This window comes from Loxodonta africana, chromosome 6 (genome assembly GCF_030014295.1).
Source record: "Loxodonta africana isolate mLoxAfr1 chromosome 6, mLoxAfr1.hap2, whole genome shotgun sequence".
Taxonomy (NCBI): Eukaryota; Metazoa; Chordata; class Mammalia; order Proboscidea; family Elephantidae; genus Loxodonta; species Loxodonta africana.
The window spans coordinates 117216778-117235839 of NC_087347.1; the positions used below are offsets into that span (position 1 = coordinate 117216778).

At 40.9% G+C, this 19062-nt stretch overlaps 1 protein-coding gene across 1 annotated transcript in view; it reads left to right on the top strand.

Annotated features, from left to right (window-relative positions):
- The window catches only part of NCKAP5 (NCK associated protein 5), a 666066-nt gene that overhangs the window by 583231 nt on the left and 63773 nt on the right, over positions 1-19062 (top strand). The window contains 2 exon segments of the mRNA XM_023543022.2: positions 3668-3769; positions 15257-15445. Coding sequence (XP_023398790.2) covers positions 3668-3769; positions 15257-15445 — 291 coding nt within the window.

Sequence of the window (19062 nt, forward strand, 5' to 3'; positions counted from 1 at the left end):
AAACCTTTTATAAAAAAAAAATCCTTATTATTAGAAATGTAGCATCTGTGGGCCTTAGAGCTTTCATGGTAATTTAAGGGACATTGAAAAAAAAAAAATTTTTTTTTTTTTTTTTTTGTATGGTAGGTTAATACTTTCCTACCATTTTCTTGCCTCCAGTTTTAACACGGAAGTAGATTTTCTCTAAGTCAGTTTTTAGTTTTCTCCATTCCCTTCGATATATGGAAACTACTTGTTTGTACCTTACCATTTAATAAACTCTCCACTACCAACTCTCAAATACGACAATAGATTGGTATAAGACTTTGTGGTTTCAACATACTATCTTGTTTACTGGAATCCCTTGGTGGTACAAATAGTTAAGTGCGTGACTGTTAACCAACTGATTGGTGGTTCAAGTCCACCCAGAGGTCCCTCTGAAGAAAAGCCTGATGATCTCCTTGTGAAAAATCAGCATTGAAAACCCTATAAAGCACCATTCTACTCTGACACCATGAGTCAGAATCAACTTGATGGCAACTGGGTGATTTGTTGGTTGGCATCTTATTTGTTATTCCTTCTGACTGTCAGTGCTTCTCCCTACCTCTGAGGTAGGTTAAGTAGCCAGTTCTATCCCTTTGCACAGGTGAGGAAGCTGAGACAGAGAAGTTCAGTTGCATTCCTGAGATTCTGTAAAACCCATGCCTTAGGGCTGGAATTCAGGTCTCCTGGCTCCTTGGCCCTGTACTTGGTGCCTCTGTCATGCTGACTATCTGTTGAATAGAGGGAATTGACTATCTGGATACAAACCGTAAAACATAACTCATTTATGAGGTTGGGATTTTACATGCACATATTCATAGAGAAAGAAAAAAGGGTGACATCATGTATCAGATGGGAAGAAATAGTGAAGTCTAATCATGAGCTGAGTAAGAAGTCTGATATCTGTAATCTGTAGAGGACACTTCTCTCAAATCACATGATATACCAATCAAAATCATCATTTCTTTTGTTGAATGTCATTTCCTATAACTTCTTGGACTGTTTTCACATTAATAAATGTATTCATAGGTTCAGAATGTTATAATTCTTTTGGCACTCTCTTAATATTTAAACCTATATATGGGTGGGAAAAATAGACATCTTTTTCTTTATAGACTACAACAAGCATTAATTGGGTGCCTACTGAATACTATACACTGTGACAGGTCCAGGAGATTAAATGGTGAGAAAAACCCAATCTTTTCTCCCAGGAAACTCAGATTCTAGGGGGAGCTTGAAGTAAGAATTATAACAATCGTCCAGAAACAATGTTGTTATCACCCACTCAGCTGCTAACCAAAGGATTGAAAGTTCAAGACCACCCAGAGGCACCTTGGAAGAAAGGCCTGGCAATCTACTTCTGAAAAAGCCATCGAAAACACATGGAACACAGTTCTACTCTGACACACATGGGGTTGCCATGAATCGGAGTCAACTCAACAACAACTGGTTGTCAATGTCTTAGTGCTGTTGGAGAAATTTGAATTTTCAAAGAAACAGGCAACCAATTTAAGATTTATTCCTCCACAAACATTTTGAAAGAAGCAAGAGTATAGGTCTGAAGCAAGCAGTGATCTGAAGCTCCACTAAGGAGGAAAACTGGGCCACCCACAGCAGATAAAACACCGTTTCTCCTGGAGAAGGACAGAGCACAGTCCTGCCACAGGACTCGGCTTTTAGTAGCTGCAGAGTAAGTGTGTGAAGACTGATCAACTAACCACGTCCACAGGGCTCCCAATATAGCCCAGCCTAAAATTAGCAGCTACCGTCAAGTCGATTCTGATGCGTGGTGACCCCGTAGAGTAGAACTGTGCTCCACAGGGTTGTCAGTGGTGGTTTTTCAGAAGTAGATTGCCAGGCCTTTCTTCCAGGGTGCCTCCAGGTAGACTTGAACTGGCAGCCTTTCAGTTAGCAGCCAAGCACATTAACCATGTGCACCACCAGTACCCAGGGTCCCTTCAACCCAGCCTAAGAGGAGTCAGATAAGGAGCAGAGTGAATGTGGCTCCTTTTAGTGGAGTTTATATCCCCCTGTGACAATGTGTGGTATGGTAGATCCGCTGGGCCAAAGACAGGGGGGTTGTGACTGATGGGGCAACCCCTCACTCAGGGATAATCCTGACATTAATTACCAGTACAGAATCTTAGACATTTCCTGGATCAGCCTCAGTATGAGCACAACCTTTCCAGGGAGGAAAAGGGGCAGGAAAACTTGTCAGAGGTGAAGGAGACATGCTTAGCCACATTATTTACTTACTCGATTCGATTTTTTAGTGTCTGAAGTCACAAAAGTTGTAACCAAGACAAACCAGGCTACAAGCACCATTTTTAAAATGTCATCAGCCTAGTGGAAACATTGGACATAAATCACGAGTTTTATTGTTTTTACAATTAAGCAGATCAAATTTGCTGTCCACAGAAAAGCCTTAGTAATTAGTATAAAGATTAATATAGTGAAATGTCCCAGGTTTAGCAGGCCTCCCAAGTAAAACTGAAATAAAGAATTGAGTGTATAATCGAATAGATGTGAATATTAATGCAGAAATCTTCCAAGTCCCCAGATCCCTGATGCAATTATTTTCTATTCGCATTAATTGTTCCCAACAGTTGACATTAACGACTTTGAGTTAAAATGTGTCCGAGGGAAGATTTCACAAGATCAATGCTGTTTAGAAATAAGGTCACTTTTATAATTATTTGCTCAGATTTTGATCACTGTTCAACATAATAAGGTTAACATGGTGATTGTTTTTCAATGTGAATATCAAAAGTTAATTTTCATACTAGCCAATAAGTATATTTGGGTATTCCCATTTTTCCTACTACCTTCCAGCTACTACTTAACTCATTGCTTAATTTTCCAATACAGACTATGAAAACATGATTATTGTTATTAACTACAATTTGCACGTGTGTGTATACACATACATATACACACATGTATACCCATGTCGGCATTGGTGGTTCAGTAGTATAATTCTCACCTTCCATGGGGAGACCTGAGCTCAGTTCTGGCCAGTGCACCTCATTAACAGCCAGTACACATTTCTCAAGGGAGGTTTATGTCTGGCTAGGACTAAGATGGAAGAAAGGTTGCAGCAGAGCTTCCAGACAAAGACGGAAGAAAGGCCTGGTGATCTGCTTCAGAAAATCAGCCAGTGAAAACCCTGTGGATCACAATGGTCAGATCCACAGTCAACCATGGGGATGGCACAGGACCAGGCAGCAATTCATACCATTATGCATAGAGTTTCCAGGAGTCAGGGGCCAGCTCCAAGGTCCCTGGGTGGCTCAAGTGGGTAAAGTGTTTGGCTCCTAACTGAAAGGTTGGAGGTTCGGATCTACCCAGAGAAGCTTCAGAAGAAAGGCCTGGCGATCTACTTAAAAAAATAAGCCATTGAAAGCGTTGCAGAGCACAGTTCTTCTCTGACACGCATGGGGTTGCCATGACTCTGAACCAACGCCCCAGCAAGTGGTTAATTTCACCGATAAACTAGAATAAACCTTTTGAATTAGGGTACGTATGTATGTATTATCTAATCTGTCTAACCTACATATGTGAACTCTTTTTTGACTTCACTGTCTCAGCCACGATTTTGAAACAATTAAATCACCGCTATGACATGTTTCTGCTTGATTTTGCTTAGAAACTTCACTCGCGCATCCTGGATCTTTCTTCCGGAGATTTACTTTCAGAGCTGGAAAGAAGCCGGAGTCTGACGCGGTCACAAACTGATGTTGAGAGTCACGTGAGTTTCCCCGATGCCTTCAGAACGCTTGTTCAGGATGTTATTTTCCTTCCATCAAGTATGATGTCGCAAGTGAACCATAAAGTGCATCCTTGAAGCATTGTCAGGCAGATAAAAATACTTTCCTTTCTTGTGTTCTCTGAAATTCAATATCATGTCCCCCAGCTGATACAGTATGCAGAAAGTGTCACTCTCTGCCCAAATATCATAAATCTTGGCTTTGTCCCCAAGATACCTTTTTGGGTATTGATTACATCTCAGAGTCTCTGAGAAATGGTCAAGGATCTTTTCATTAAAGCCCATGCACCATATTATTCGTCCTGCTTTTATGATATATTATGTATGAACTTTTAAAAATTCATGGACGCTGCTTTTTTTTTCCATTTCTTTTCTTAAGCTAGGGTTAGCTTTGTGCTTATTTGGCAAAACTTTAAGTAGCACGGCTTTTAACTCTCATTGACATTAAAAAAGAAAAGTAACTTGAAAATAAGAGCCAAATAAATATATAGTGAAAAATGTTAGGCTTAAAAACAATGACAGATGAACATTTGCAGATAACTGGCCTTTTATTTTACTGTATAATTTCGTCAGTGTAGACAGGATATTCTCTGTCCCTGGTAAACATTCGCAAGTTCTTTTGGAATTAAATTTCAGTGGAATGCTATCACTTCAAACATTCATAAAGACCCTAATAGCACTCAATCTATGATATGGCCTGAAGGTCAGGATTTAAGTGTGTAGTTTTTATCCAAGAAACCCTTTGCCACATTCTCTCTCTCTCTTTTTAACTAAGATTGTGGGTTTTGCACCACATTTCTCAAAGTAAGAATGCGAAAGCGTTCTTTCCTTTAAGTATGCTTGCAGTCTTAAGATTACTTTATCATCTGTAATACACGAGGAGAAAAATACACTTTGAATAGAGATTCTAATAACATTAAAGTAAACGTTATTTATTTTCCAGTTAAATCAACATAATTAAGACGATGTTGCCATGATAGTCAATATACATATTTTAATAAATAATTTTAATCATAGTCCTTATCTGTTACTAATGACAACTATATTCAGTAGGATGCATGGTGTTCTGTGTTATGTTTGGGACTTCTGCTGGTTGCTGGGTCTTACTTGGCATGGTAGCCTAGGACATGGGCCTGGCATCACAATGTTGTATTGGCTGGGTGACCTCAGGCAGGTTATAGATAGCTCAGTGCCTCAGTTTCCCCATTTGAAAATGAGGATAATGTTTTTTTCTTTTCTACTTGAGAGATTTGTGGCAAGCATTAAATGAAGTAGTGCATGAAACACCCTGAGCATGAGCCTGCAGTAATATCAGGGCACTAGTAGGATCTCTGCCTCTTTAGCCCTCTTCTGTTCTTCCTAAGTAATGTGGCATCATGCTACAGCCACAGAAAACATGGCAAAGATGTAAAATGATAACTGGTATCTGCTAACCTGCCTTTTTAGAAGCTGAGAAGGCCACAACAACATGTCCCCACTTTTGGTTGTTGCTCAACACAGTTATTTTGCCACCTACATGCCAGGTATCAGATAATGAGAGGATGTTAAGAAGTGAAAGATAGGATCCCTTAAGGAGACTATACATTTATGGTTTAATTAAAGAGCAAGAGACCTGCATTAAATAAAAAATTAATAATAATAGCAAGACCTAAAAATTACTGAGCGTTACCATGGCCAGGAACTGTTCAGCCTTTGTACTGATCTTATCTGGTAGGGACTTTAATTATCCCCATTTACAAAGGGGAAGCTGAGGCATGGAGGGGTTAAGTAATTTACCCAAGGTCAAAGAGCTAACAAGTGGAAAAGCCAGGATTTAAACTAGTAAGTGGCCTCAGAGTTCAAGCATTCAACCCCAGAACAGTGATTTATTATAATGGGTAATCCTTTGTGATGAGCATGGGCTGAAGAAGGAAACTGCAAGAATGAAGAGCTCACTTTGCCACCACGATGTCAGAGATCTAGAGTCCTTATTAAATTCCAACATTGATTGTCCAAGGTGGGAAAAATAGGGAAACTTTCCCAGTAGGGATGGGTGGCCCTTCCTCTTTGCGAAGAATTTATATTCAGTGTTCCCCCCGTACACTCCCACCCCAACGCACGGGCCCACGGGTACACTCAGACTGCTCCCCCACAGCACAGCCCAAGTCAGACTGTGCAATGACACATCATGCTACCAAGTGACCCATGGAAGAGCTAGACCTCTCATAGCTTCTCCTAGAGGCTTGTTACTGAAAGCACAGGCCAGGTCACAAGACTAGCAGCACTGGGCACCTGGGAGCTTGTTCAAAATATTACATCTCAGATTCCCCCTGAGAATCACTGAATCAGGATCTGCATTTTAACAAGATCCCCTGGTGATTCATGTGCACATTACAGTGTCAAAAGACCTGTCTTAGAGTACACCTTCCTGTTTAGCCCCTTGACTGCCCATGACATTGACAAGCCTTCCTCTCCTCCCCGAAGCACCTCAATCACATCTGGGTGTCTCAAGTTCAAGGGAGAGACATCAATTCTTTCTCCCTCCATGCCATGTTCTGAGCTCTAACTTCCTGTGTTCTTAATCGAACATCTATACCAGAGACACACACATGGGCCATGCCTGAGCAAGGATGCTCATTGGTCCAGAAAGCCTAGGAATTTGAGTTGAGTTGTAAACATAGATATAATTTTAATGGGTGTAGTAAAAGGGATCCACCACCCATCTATTAGTTTGTTCTACTGTGGTGGCTTGCGTGATGCTACGAAACTGGGAGCTATGCCACCAGTATTTCAAATACCAGCAAGGTCACCCATGGTGGACAGGTTTCAGTGGAGCTTTTTAGACTGAGACAGACTAGGAGGAAACGCCTGGCAATCTGCTGCCAAAAATTAGGCAGTGAAAACCTTATGGATCACAACAGAGCATTATCTGACTCACTTGCTTTGGACACATTGTTAGGAGGGGTCGATCATGTCTGGTGAAGTAGAGAGCCAGTGAGGGTGAGGGAGACCCTCAATGAGATGGATTGGCGCTAGAGCTGCAACAATGGACTCAAACATGTTCATGATAGTGAGGATGACACAGGACTGGGAAACATTTGTTCTGTCAACGTGATGGCAACTAATAACAACATTGAAAGGGATAGGTGGGAAGACAGAGGGAACCACATATAAGCTTCAGTACCTTGGGAGAGAGTAGAATGTAACTATAAATGAAAGCTATGCAGAGTGGGAGAAGGACCATCAGAAAGGCTTAGAGCTGAGCAGCCTCCAGGACCCAGACGCAGTGCTGTGTCTGGATGGCTGGCATTCCTGGCAGAGCAGAGATAGTCCTAAATGCCAGCCACCACACTGCTTACTTAAACAGCAAAGTACGTTTAAACTGAGAGAAGGGGACAGAGGAAGTGGAAGGCACAAGAGTAGAAATGGAGCATAATGTGGTATTCCTGAAAGTTTGTTCTGGACCATACTCCAGATTTTAACAATGGCTGAAGCTTAAATGCTAGGTGCTCCTGTGTACAGAACCATCCGTTGTGGGGTATCTGTTGAGATACAAATATGAACTCTCCCTAACTAAGTTACATCCAGCAATAAACAAGGTCATAAATCAATAGATAGATATTGCTAAGAGCTGATTTTAAGGCAAGTTTCTCCTTTCACTGATATTTAGAGCCAGCTTTTAGAGGGAAAAACAGAGTAGTAAAATTTCTTGGCATTTGGAGATCGCTTAAAGGGATTGTTGTGTAGCAAAGATGAAATATCGATAGCAAAGCAGATGCCTGATATTGAAAACCTAACGTTATTGAGCATTATGAATATTGATCAGAGAGCAAATTAAACATGCCCTCTGTTCTTACGTAGGAGTTTAACATCCTACCACAGGTATTCTCAGATCATCATTACCTTCCTTCCCAAAGTTGGCGTTTAGTCATCTGTGAGTTGAAATTGCATTTGGAGAACAATGCTACGTACTCGGTACTAAAGGTACCTATAAAGTGTCAATAAATCACATAAATAGGAGGCTTGGCCATTCTGCAAGTGACACAAAGACAAATGGATCCCCACCAAAGAGTTTCTGAGACAAAGCTTTATGTAGATAGGAGACAGGAATCAGACGGTAATGGAGAGATTCCATTCTCAGTGGGTGCTGTGGTTGGGAAGCTAAATTAACTTACCTTGCCCAGTTCATGGAGCTTCATCTGTTACATTAGAGGCCTGTAATGTGGCTGTCAAGATGTGCTTGGATGTTTACAACTTTATTTGTCTCTCTTGCCTTATGCAGACCCACTAGAATCCTAACAGCCAGTTCTTTCTGCATGGGACCCAGATCTACCTTTTTTTTTTTTTTTAATTCTATTTATTTTGTTGTTGTTGTTCAGAATATGTGCAGAAAAACATATACTAATTCAACAGTTTCTATATGTACCATTTAGTGACACTGATTACATTCTTCGAGTTTTGCAACCATTCTCACCCTCCATTTCTGAGTTGTTCCTCTCCATTAATGTAAATTCACTGTCCCTAAGGTCCCTACCTAATCTTTAAAGTTGCTGTTTTCAATTAGATCCCAAGGAGATCGTTCTTAAAAGACCTTAATGCTCAAGGCAGACATTTTTCACTAGTGAAGCTAAACTATTCTTTGGTTTAAGAAGGCTTCAGGGGATATTTTTGGTTTAAGGTTTAAAGATTGTCTCAGGGCAGTAGTTTCAGGGGTTCATCTAGCCTCCATCGTTCCAGGAAGTCTGGAGTCCATGAGAATTTTAAATTCTGTTTTGCATTTTCTACCTTCTAGTCAGGATTATTCTATAGAATCTTTGATCAAAATCTTCGGCAATGGCAGCTAGGCACCATCCAGTTCTGGCCTCATGGCAAGGAGGCAGTTGTTCATGGAGGCAATTAGCCACACATTCCATACCCTCCACCTATTCCTGACTCTCCTTTCTCTGTTGCTTCAAACAAATAGAGACCAATTGTTGTTCCTTGGATGGCTGCTTGCAAGCTTTCAAGACCCCAGGCACTAAGCAATTAACTAGGAAGTGGAACAGAAGAACTAAAGGCCAATTAACTGGGATTATTAGGCCAATTAACTGGGATGTCCCATGAAACCAAGACCCTAGACTTCCAAACCAAGAAATCAAATTTAATCAGGTTTTTGGTTGTACTTAAGTAGCCTCGGCAGCTGCTTTTTTGTTTTGTTTTTAGTCGTTGTTGTAAATACATCTATCACATAATTTTTACCAATTCAGCTTTTCACAGGTGTACAACTCATTGACAGCAATTACAATAGTCAGCTGTGCAACCCTATCTTTAATCAATGTGATATTTCCATCACCCTTAACCCTCCCTTTCCCCCTTTCTCTCACCCCTGGTACCCACTAATAAACTTTGCTCTCTATATATTGCCTTTTCTTATCTTTTTATATAAGCGAGGTCATACAGTATTTGTCCTTTTGTGATTAACTTATTTCACTCAGCATATCTTCCAGCTCCATCTATATTGTAGCATGTATCAAGACTTCATTTTTCTTATTGGTGGAGTAGTATTCCATTGTATGTATGTACCACATTTTGTTTATCCATTCGTCTGTTGATGGACATTTAGGTTGTCTCTACCTTTTGGCTGTTGCGTATAGCACTGCAATGAACATCAGTGCACAAGTCTCTGTTTGAGTTACTGCTTTCAAGTCTTTTGGGTATGTACCTAGGAATGAAATTGCTGAGTCATATGGTAGTTCTATTTTTAACTTCTTGAGGAATCGCCACACTGTTTTCGACAACAACTGTACCATTTTGCATGCCCATCAGCAGTGGATAAGGGTTCCAATTTCCCCACATCTTTGCCAACATTTGTTATTTTCTTTTTTTTAATCTTAGCCATCCTAGTGGAAGTGAAATGGTATCTCACTGTGGCTTTGATTTCCACCTCTCTGATAGCTAATGATGCTGAGCATCTTTTCATGGTGTTTGATGGCCATTTGAATGTCATCTTTGGTGAAATGTCTATTGAAGTCCATTTTATAATTGGGTTTTTTATCTTTTTGTTAAGTTGTCAAAATTTTGTATGTATTTTGCTTATTAGATTCTTGTCGGATATATGGTTTCTGAAGATATTCTCCTAGTTGGTAGCTTGTCTTTTCACTTTCTTGGTAAAGTCTTTTGATGAACAAAAGTTTCTAGTTTTTATGAGGTCCCGTTTATTTATTTAGTCTCTTGCTATTTGTAGTTTTGTTATGAGCTCATCCATTGTTAAAAGCTAGGCCTGACAGCATTGCCCCTGCTTTTTCTTCTAAGAATATTTTGGTTTTAGTTTCTGCATTTAGGTCCTTAATCCATTTTGAATTTGTGTGTGTGGTGTGAGGCATGGATCCTGTTTAATTTTTGTGCATGTTGAAATTCACTTTTCCCAGCACCATTTATTGAAGAGATTCTTCTTTCCTCATTGAATGGACTTAGCACCCTTGTCAAAAATCAGTTGACCATAGAAGTGTGACTACATTTCTGGACTCAGTTGTATTCCATTGGTCTATGTGCGTATTGTTATCCCAGTACCAGGCTATTTTGATTACTGTAGCTGTTAAGTATGTTTTAAAATCAGAAAGTGTAAGTCCTCCTACTTTGTTCTTCTCTTTCAACATTCCTTTGGTTATTTGAGGCCTCTTGCCATTCCGTATAAAGCTGCGAATTGGTTTTTCTATTCCTGTAAAGAAGGCTGTTGGAATTTTGATTGGGATTGCATTGAATCTAGAGATTGCTTTGGGTAGTATTGATGTCTTAACAATATTAAGGCTTCCAATCCATGAACATGGAACTTCTTTCCATTTATTTAAGTCTTCTTTAATCTCTTTCATGTGTTGTATAGTTTTTGTTGTATAAGTCCTTTGCATCCCTGGTTAGATTTATTCCTAGGTATTTTATTCTCCTAGATGCTATTATAAATATAATTGTTTCCCTAATTTCTATTTCAGATTTCTCATTGGTGGTATATAGAAACTCAGCTGATTTTTGTTTGTTGACCTTGTATCCTGCAATTTTGCTAAATTCCTATTAGCTCTAGAAGTTTTCTTATGGACTTTTTGGGATTTTCTACATACAGAGAGATCTACTGTATTTTATGCAAATTAAAGACTGCCAACTGAGCCCTCCCCCCTCAAGGTATTTTCATAAGTCCACTAATTTTTTTTTTTTTACTATGCTGATTTTTTTTACAGCAGCATGTAAAAAATTAGCACAGTGCTTGCAAAATGATCTCAAGTGGGAAAGGTGAGGTTGGCAAGAAAATATGGTAATTTGATGTGAGGATCCTCTACCATTTGGACAGCCAACTGAATGTGAAAAGTCCTATTATCTTTTACAGTGGAAACTCATGATACCTCAGTTTTTTGCTCTACTGTATATGGCTTCCTGTAAGGTGTCACAGATGTGCTGTGGCATTTGATCCTGATTTACAATGATGCTGTTAGAACCAGTATAACCATAGGTGTAATTTGGTAAAGCTGCTTCATCTTACAAATACAGACATTAAAATCCATGAAAGCTAAAGCCTTTCTTTGCTCAGGGTCCCATTACTAAAGATAGTGTGTAGCCTGTGATCCAGGCTACTAGACTCCCAGTTTAGTGCTCATGCTTGTGAACCTTATAGCCAATGATGCTTAATGTAGAGCTTTACTCTGTTATCTTCTTTTTGTAGCATTATCGTCATGTTCCAATATTGATATCATCCCTGCACCATTGTGACTGGGTAAAATGAGAAACCACCATTGCAATAATTTTGTCTAATAGTAATCATGTGTTGTTGTTGTTAGGTGTCATCTAGTCGGTTCCGACTCATAGCGACCCTGTGTGCTATGGAACGAAACACTGACCAGTCCCGTGCCATGCTCACAGTCGTTGTTATGCTTGAGCCCATTGTTGCATCCACCGTGTCAGTCTATCTCATTGGTCTTCCTCTTTTCCACTGACCATGTACTTTACCAAGCATGATGTCCTTCTCCCGAGACTGATCCCTCCTGACACATGTCCAAAGTATGTCAGACGCAGTCTCGCCATTTTTGCTTTTGAGGAGCAAGACAGAATTATTCGTTCTTCTGGCAGTCTATGGTATATTCAATATTCTTCGCCAATACCACAATTCAAAGGCATCACTTCTTCTTCAGTTTTCCTTATTCATTGTCCAGCTTTCACATGCATATGATGTGATTGAAAATACCATGGCTTAGGTCAGGTGCACCTTTGTCTTCAAGGTGATATCTTTGCTTTTCAACACTTTAAAAGACGTCTTTCAAAGCAGATTTGCCTGGCGCAATGAGTCTTTTGATTTCTTGACTGCTGCTTCCATGGCTGTTGATTGTGGATCCAAGTAAAATGAAATCCTTGATAACTTCAGTCTTTTCTCTGTTTATCATGGTGTTGCTTATTGGTCCAGTTGTGAGGATTTTTGTTTTTTTTTATGTTGAGGCGTAATCCATACTGAAGGCTGTGGTCTTTGATCTTCATCAGTCAGTGTTTCAAGTCCTCTTCACTTTCAGCAAGCAAGGTCATGCATCTGCATATTGCAGGTTGTTAATGAGTCTTTCTCCAATCCTGATACCCCGTTCTTCATATAGTCCAGCTTCTTGGATTATTCGCTCAGCATACAGATCAAATAGGTATGGTGAAAGGATACAACCCTGACACACACCTTTCCTGACTTTAAAACATGCAATGTCTCCTTGCTCTGTCCGAACAACTGCCTCTTGATCTATGTAAGCGTTCCTCATGAGCACAATTAAGTGTTCTGGAATTCCCATTCTTCGCAACGTTATCCATAGTTCGTTACGATCTACACAGTCGAATGCCTTTGCATAGTCAATAAAACACAGGTCCTTCTGGTATTCTCTTTCAGCCAGGATCCATCTGACATCAGCAATGATATCCCTGGTTCCACATCCTCTTCTGAATCCAGCCTGATTTGTGGCAGTTCCCTGTCGATATACTTCAGCAAAATTTTACTTGCATGTGGTATTAATGATATTGTTCGATAATTTCCACATTCGGTTGGATCACTTTTCTTGGGAATAGGCATAAATATGGATCTCTTCCAGTCAGTTGACCAGGTAGCTGTCTTACAAATCTCCAAGCATAGACAGGTGAGCACTTCCAGCACTGCATCCGTTTGTTGAAACATCTCAAGTGATATTCCATCAATTCCTGGGGACTTGTTTTTTGCCAATGTCTTCAGAGCAGCTTGGACTTCTTCCTTCAGCACCATCGGTTCCTGATCATATGCCACCTCTTGAAATGGTGAGCATTGACCAATTCTTTTTAGTATAATGACTCTGTGTTTTCTTTCCATCTTTTGATGCTTCCTGCATCGTTTAATATTTTCCCCATGGAATCCTTCACTATTGCAACTTGAGGCTTGAATTTTTTCTTCAGTTCTTTTAGCTTGAGAAATGCTAAGCATGTTCTTCCTGTTTGGTTTTCTATCTCCAGCTCTTTGCACATGTCATTATAATACTTTACTTTGTCTTCTCAAGCCGCCCTCTGAAATCTTCTGTTTAGTTCTTTTACTTCGTTATTTCTTCCTTTTGCTTTAGCTACTTGACATTAAAGAGCAAGTTTCAGAGTCTCTTCTGACATCCATTTTTGTCTTTTCTTTCTTTCTTGTCTTTTTAGTGACCTCTTGGTTTCTTCATGGATGATGTCCTTGATGTCATTCCACAACTTGCCTGGTCTTTGGTCATTGTTCAACTGTCACATCTATTCTCAAGATGGTTTGTAAATTCAGGTGGGATATGCTCAAAGTCATACTTTGGCTCTTGTAGACTTGTTCTAATTTTCTTCATTTGAACTTGAACTTGCATATGAGCAGTTGATGGTCTGTTCCGCAGTTGACCCTTGGCCCTGTTCTGACTGATGATACTGAGCTTTTCTGTTGTCTCTTTCCACAGAAGTAGTTGATTTGATTCCTGTGTATTCCATCTGGCGAGATCCATGTGTATAGTCGCCGTTTATGTTGGTAAAAAAGATATTTGCAATGAGGAAGTCATTGGTCTTCCAAAATTCTATCACACTATTTCCAGGATCGTTTCTGTCACCAAAGCCATATTTTCCAACTACCAATCCTTCTTTGTTTCCAACTTTCACATTCCAGTCATCAGGAATTATCAATGCATACTGATTGTATGTTCAGTCAATTTCAGACTGCAGAAGCTGGTAACAATCTTCAGTTTCTTCACCTACGGACTTAGTGGTTGATGTGTAAATTCGAATAATAGTCGTATTAACTGGTCTTCCTTGTAGGTGTATGATTATTATCCTATCACTGACAGCGTTATACTTCAGGATAGATCTTGAAATGTTCTTTTTGATGGTGCAATGAATGCAATGCCATTCCTCTTCAAGTTGTCATTCCCGGCTTAGTAGACCAGATGGTTGTCTGATTCAAAATAGCCAGTACCATTCCATTTCAGCTCACTAATGCCTAGGATATCAATGGTTATGCATTCCATTTCATTTTTTGACAAATGTCCAGTTTTCCTAGGTTCATACTTCGTACGTTCCACGTTCCAGTTATTAATGGATGTTTGCAGCTGTTTCTTCCCATTTGAGTCATGCCACATCAGCAAATGAAGGTCCCGAAAGCTTGACTCCATTCATGTCATTAAGGTTGGCTCTACTTTGAGGAGGCAGCTCTTCCCCAGTCATCTTTTGAGTGCCTTCCAACTTGGGGGGTTCATCTTCCAGCACTATATCAGACAGTGTTCTGGATCCTTCTTCCTAGTCTGTCTTAGTCTGGAAGCTCAGGTGACCCTGTTGGTATCTGGATATCAGTGGCATAACTTCCAGTATCGCAGCAACACGCAAGGCCCCACAATATGACAGACTGACAGACACATGGGGGAATAATAATGATAAGGGAAAAAAAATACCATGAGTTGGAGTCAACTTGATGGACACTGTTTTTTTTTTTTTTTTAATAATAACAATAAGAAAAACAAAACAGTTGCTGTCAAGTGGACCCCAACTCATGGTGACCCCACGTATGTTAGAATAGAACGGTGCACCATGGAGTTTTCAATGGCAGATTTTTTCAGAAGCGGATCACCAGGACTTTCTTCCAAGGTACCTCTGGATAGACTCAAACCTCCAGTCTTTCAGATAATAATAGTAGCTTGTGATCACTGAGCACTTAATGTAGGCCAGACACTGTGCTGTGTACTTCTAGGACCTCATTTTGTCCTTACAATAACCCTATAAGGTAGGTGGTATTATCATTCATCCCGTTGGAAAAGAAAATGTGGCTCTAAGGGATTAAATGATTTCTTCATAGCCACAAAGTAAAAGGCAAAGCCAAGATTTGAACCTATAATCTGTCAGACCCCAAAGTCTGTGCTTCTAATCATTATGCTATGTTCCCTTCCCCCTTAGTGTGAAGTTGAGTTGGTATTTACTCACTCCTATTTTTTTTTTTTTAAGCAAGGCATTTCCTCAGCTGTCCTACTTTTTCAGGAACACCAGCTGAATGCAAAATCAGGAACCTCTGCCTTGAAATGCCCTGGCTTGGGGGTTGCTGTCCCTAGTCATCTCTGTCCTCGAAACAGCTGCAGCAGCAGTGAGCTGTCTCTGTCAAGCACCTGCAGCGAGTACTCCAGCAGCTCCTCCTACACATGGCATGATGGGAAGACCCCCAGGAAAAGGGTAAGGCTGCCTTTCAAGGCACTTCAGCACTTCTGTGAACCAGAAAGGCCTCCTCTTCTAGTACGGTGTGGTCATGGAGGGAGGAGTAAAAAGGAACCGACTCATTTATTCCTCATAAAAACCTTACAGGGAGGTATCATTCTGCCTACTACACAGAAGAGGAAATGGATTCACAAAGGCTATTACTTGCCAGAGGTTACACAGCAAGTAAGAAGTAGAATGATGATTGGACCCAAAACAACCCTGTCATCTTGGGAGGGAGTTTGGGAGAAGAACATTGCCATTCTGTGCTTTGTTGGAGGCCACTGAGGTCACAGGTTTTTATCAAACTGGAACACGGAGCCCTGGCCTAATGGAACTGACCACGCTTCAGACCACTCAGACCTTTGTAATTAGTTTTGTGGACCTTGTCCATTGCTGTGATAGACTTGTTAACACACCTCCTGTAAATGGTGAACATGGCCACTTGCCAAGCCATTCGAGACCAAAAACACCATGACAACTTAAAGGAATGTTTTGTTCTAGAGAATAAGAAGGACAATGGGTTATCCCAGGAAAAAGCCCTAAAAGTTTTGGGAGTATCATTTGTTTTGTAGGAATTTACTGCTCAAAAATGGCATGTGTTGTACTGACCTCCTCTACTCAGTACTGTAACGTCATAAAACACTACCTGTAAACTGGAGGACAACACAGTAGAGAGAGGACGTACCATGGTAGAAGACAGGAGTCACAGCTTCATAAAGGTGGGCACAACCCCACCAATGTTCTAGGTGTTCCTTTACCAGCTTTTTAAATAGCTCCTACTGCTAGTTGATTCCCATCTGCAAAGTTGGCTTACCCAGCTGAAGATCCCCCCTCCATTCTTTGAACAAACATCTTTGCACACCATTTCAGTAATTTCCTAACATTGGTGAAAAGCAGAGTATGCAAAAATGGAAACTTCGAATCACAATATTTGGAGATCATTTGTCTATCATTTGTATAATTTAAAGATTTCAGAAGCAGGGAAACCAGAAAAATCTCATAACTCCTAGAAAATATTAGTGAGGGAGTGGCTTTGATATACCCTGAAAAAGAACTCAGAAAAGGATTTCAAGTTTGAGTTTAGAGCTTATTCCCTTGGACTCAGACTTCTAATGTGATGTGGGGAGACTTGTGTATTATCACAATTTCTCCCTCCGAGGAGCTGTCCGGAGTGCTGAATAATGACTGTGAGGGCCTGCCTCCCACCTGGGGAGTTGATCAGCGATGTTTCCTTTTTTTGTCTGTTACTGTCCCTGGCTCCCAGAGCCCCTTGCTCTGCTCTTTTCACTCTCACACTTCTCTCTCTCTCTGGCTAAAGTTCTTCCAATTGGAGCAATTCCTAATATTCTAAGGGAACTTCTCCCCTGAAGGAGGAGGAAAAAGGTTCTTAAGACACTTCGTCCACACTCAGGTATCATCATGTGGAGAATTAATAGGGCTGTCTCTCAGAATGGTGATGGAGTGCCACGTACAACTGCTGCATCACACCATGAAAAGACCTGGATCTCAGGGACCTAGCAAACTAGACTGTGTCCAACCACCTGTGTGAATCCAGCCCCCAGAAGACATTTTTAGTTTATGTCATCCAAGGAACATTTCTACAGTTCTTACCGTGTGCCATATACTCGTTGGTATTACCTTCCATCCTGAATTCATACGTAGCGATTTTGAATATGAATACACTATTAACTTATATAATAATAAATATATGACTAATGGCTCTCTTTTAGTACACAAGTACTTTTTAATATCATCTTGTGTAGGAACAGGAAAGAAGGCTGCATGAAAAGCACTGACCTGCCTACAGTGAAGAACCTGGCTCTAGTTAATGAGTCATTACCATATGAAAAACAGCTTTAAGCACATAGCAAGCATTCACTCATTTAATGCTCACGACAGCCTTGTTAAGTAGGTTATCCTAATCCCCCATCTTACAGGTGAGGACTGAGCACTGAGAAGTAACTGGGCCAGGATGTCATAGCCAGTACATGGCAGAGCTGGGCACTGGGTTTCAGACCCTTCCTCAACCATTCTGCTCTTCTGGGCTTCCCAAGTGAGCCTAAAGCTTGGAGGATTTGTCTCAAATGTTGGAATCAATTTGCCCTTTGTCCCCATTAATACCAAGAATCACATTTCTTTAAAAAAAAAAAATTGCAAAACTATTGTCCAGACAAGAAATATAGAAGGACTATGTGCTTTAAAGGAGTGGTGGAGCCATAATTAAGAGCTACAGCTGCTAAACCAAAAGGTTGGCAGTTCATATCCTCCAGCTATTCCTTGGAAACTCTATGGGGCAGCTCTACTCTGTCCTACAGGGTTGCTATGAGTCAGAATCGACTTGATGGCAATGGATTTTGGTTTACTGGGTGGCACAAATGGATAAGAACTCAGCTACTAATTGAAAGGTTGGTGGTTGGAATCCATGCAGAGGTGGCCCAGAAGAAAGGCCTGGCAATCTGCTTTTAAAACGTTAGCCACTGAAAACCCTATGGAGCACAGTTCTCCACTGGTACAGGAGGGGTCACCTTGAGTTGGAATCAACTCAGCTGCAACTGGTTTGGTGTCTTCATGGTGGGCATTGAACCCAAGGCCCTCCCTGGTCAGTAGCATCTTTTAATCAACTGCACTTCCCCTCAAGCCACTCTTCCAGCAGAGGATGAAGCTGCCTTTAAGAAACACTAGCTCCTCCCCACCATCTCTTTCACAGGGGCTCCATACTTTTTGTTTGTTTTTCTTTTTAAGTTTTAAGATGGGCCCAGCTTTTGTCAAGTTGTTAAATACCATGACCTCCTGAGGAAAACGGACTGAGAAATGCAGCTCATCTCACTGGACTGTGAGCCGGGGCTCTGAGGGGGTATCAGCTGCTGACTTGGGGATGAATCAAGCCACAGCGTGGGCAGACCTTGGAGGGGCACCAAGGAGGTGGGTGGCAGGGGCCGAGGGCCTCTCCTATGGGTTGAACAAATCTGCCTTTTCCGAGCTTGTGCAGGATACTTTTGCCTGGCTTCTCTCCTTTATTGTGAACCTGACTGTCAGGATCATGGAAGTTCTTAAAATCCCAAGCCGAGGCCGCCCGCTCACTGGTTGGTCTATAATACCCGGGCTCACTAATGGGATTCCTTCCTGCTGTGAAGGAGTTTTCAGTGGTGCTGGGAAGAGGAGGAGAAGAGGGGACGCATTGCCAGAGAGCGTCTAACCCCACTATCTTCTGACTCTGGGGAATTTTCTAAAGAAAAAATAGTATTTGACTAAAAAAATAAACATGCATGTTGTTGATAACAAGCGTAACTTTGATGAAAATGTCTTAGATGTAAGCAAATGTTCACAGTTTACTAAAAAAGCCCAGATTCCAAAGGAAGCTTCTTACACGTTTTCAGCTTCAGCACTTGGTGCTCTGAATATAAACATGTGACTAGTGTGCAGAGTCCTGGGGGAGGGGAGCATGTGCTAGTGTGGAAATGCCAGTGTGAGCTTTACTCTTAGCCAAGGTTGGTAAGGGCCGCACATCAGAAACCATCAGGTTGGTTCACTGAAACCTTTCACGTTAACCATATGGCCTTTTGAAAAAGTAACTAGGTCAGCGCCTACAGCCC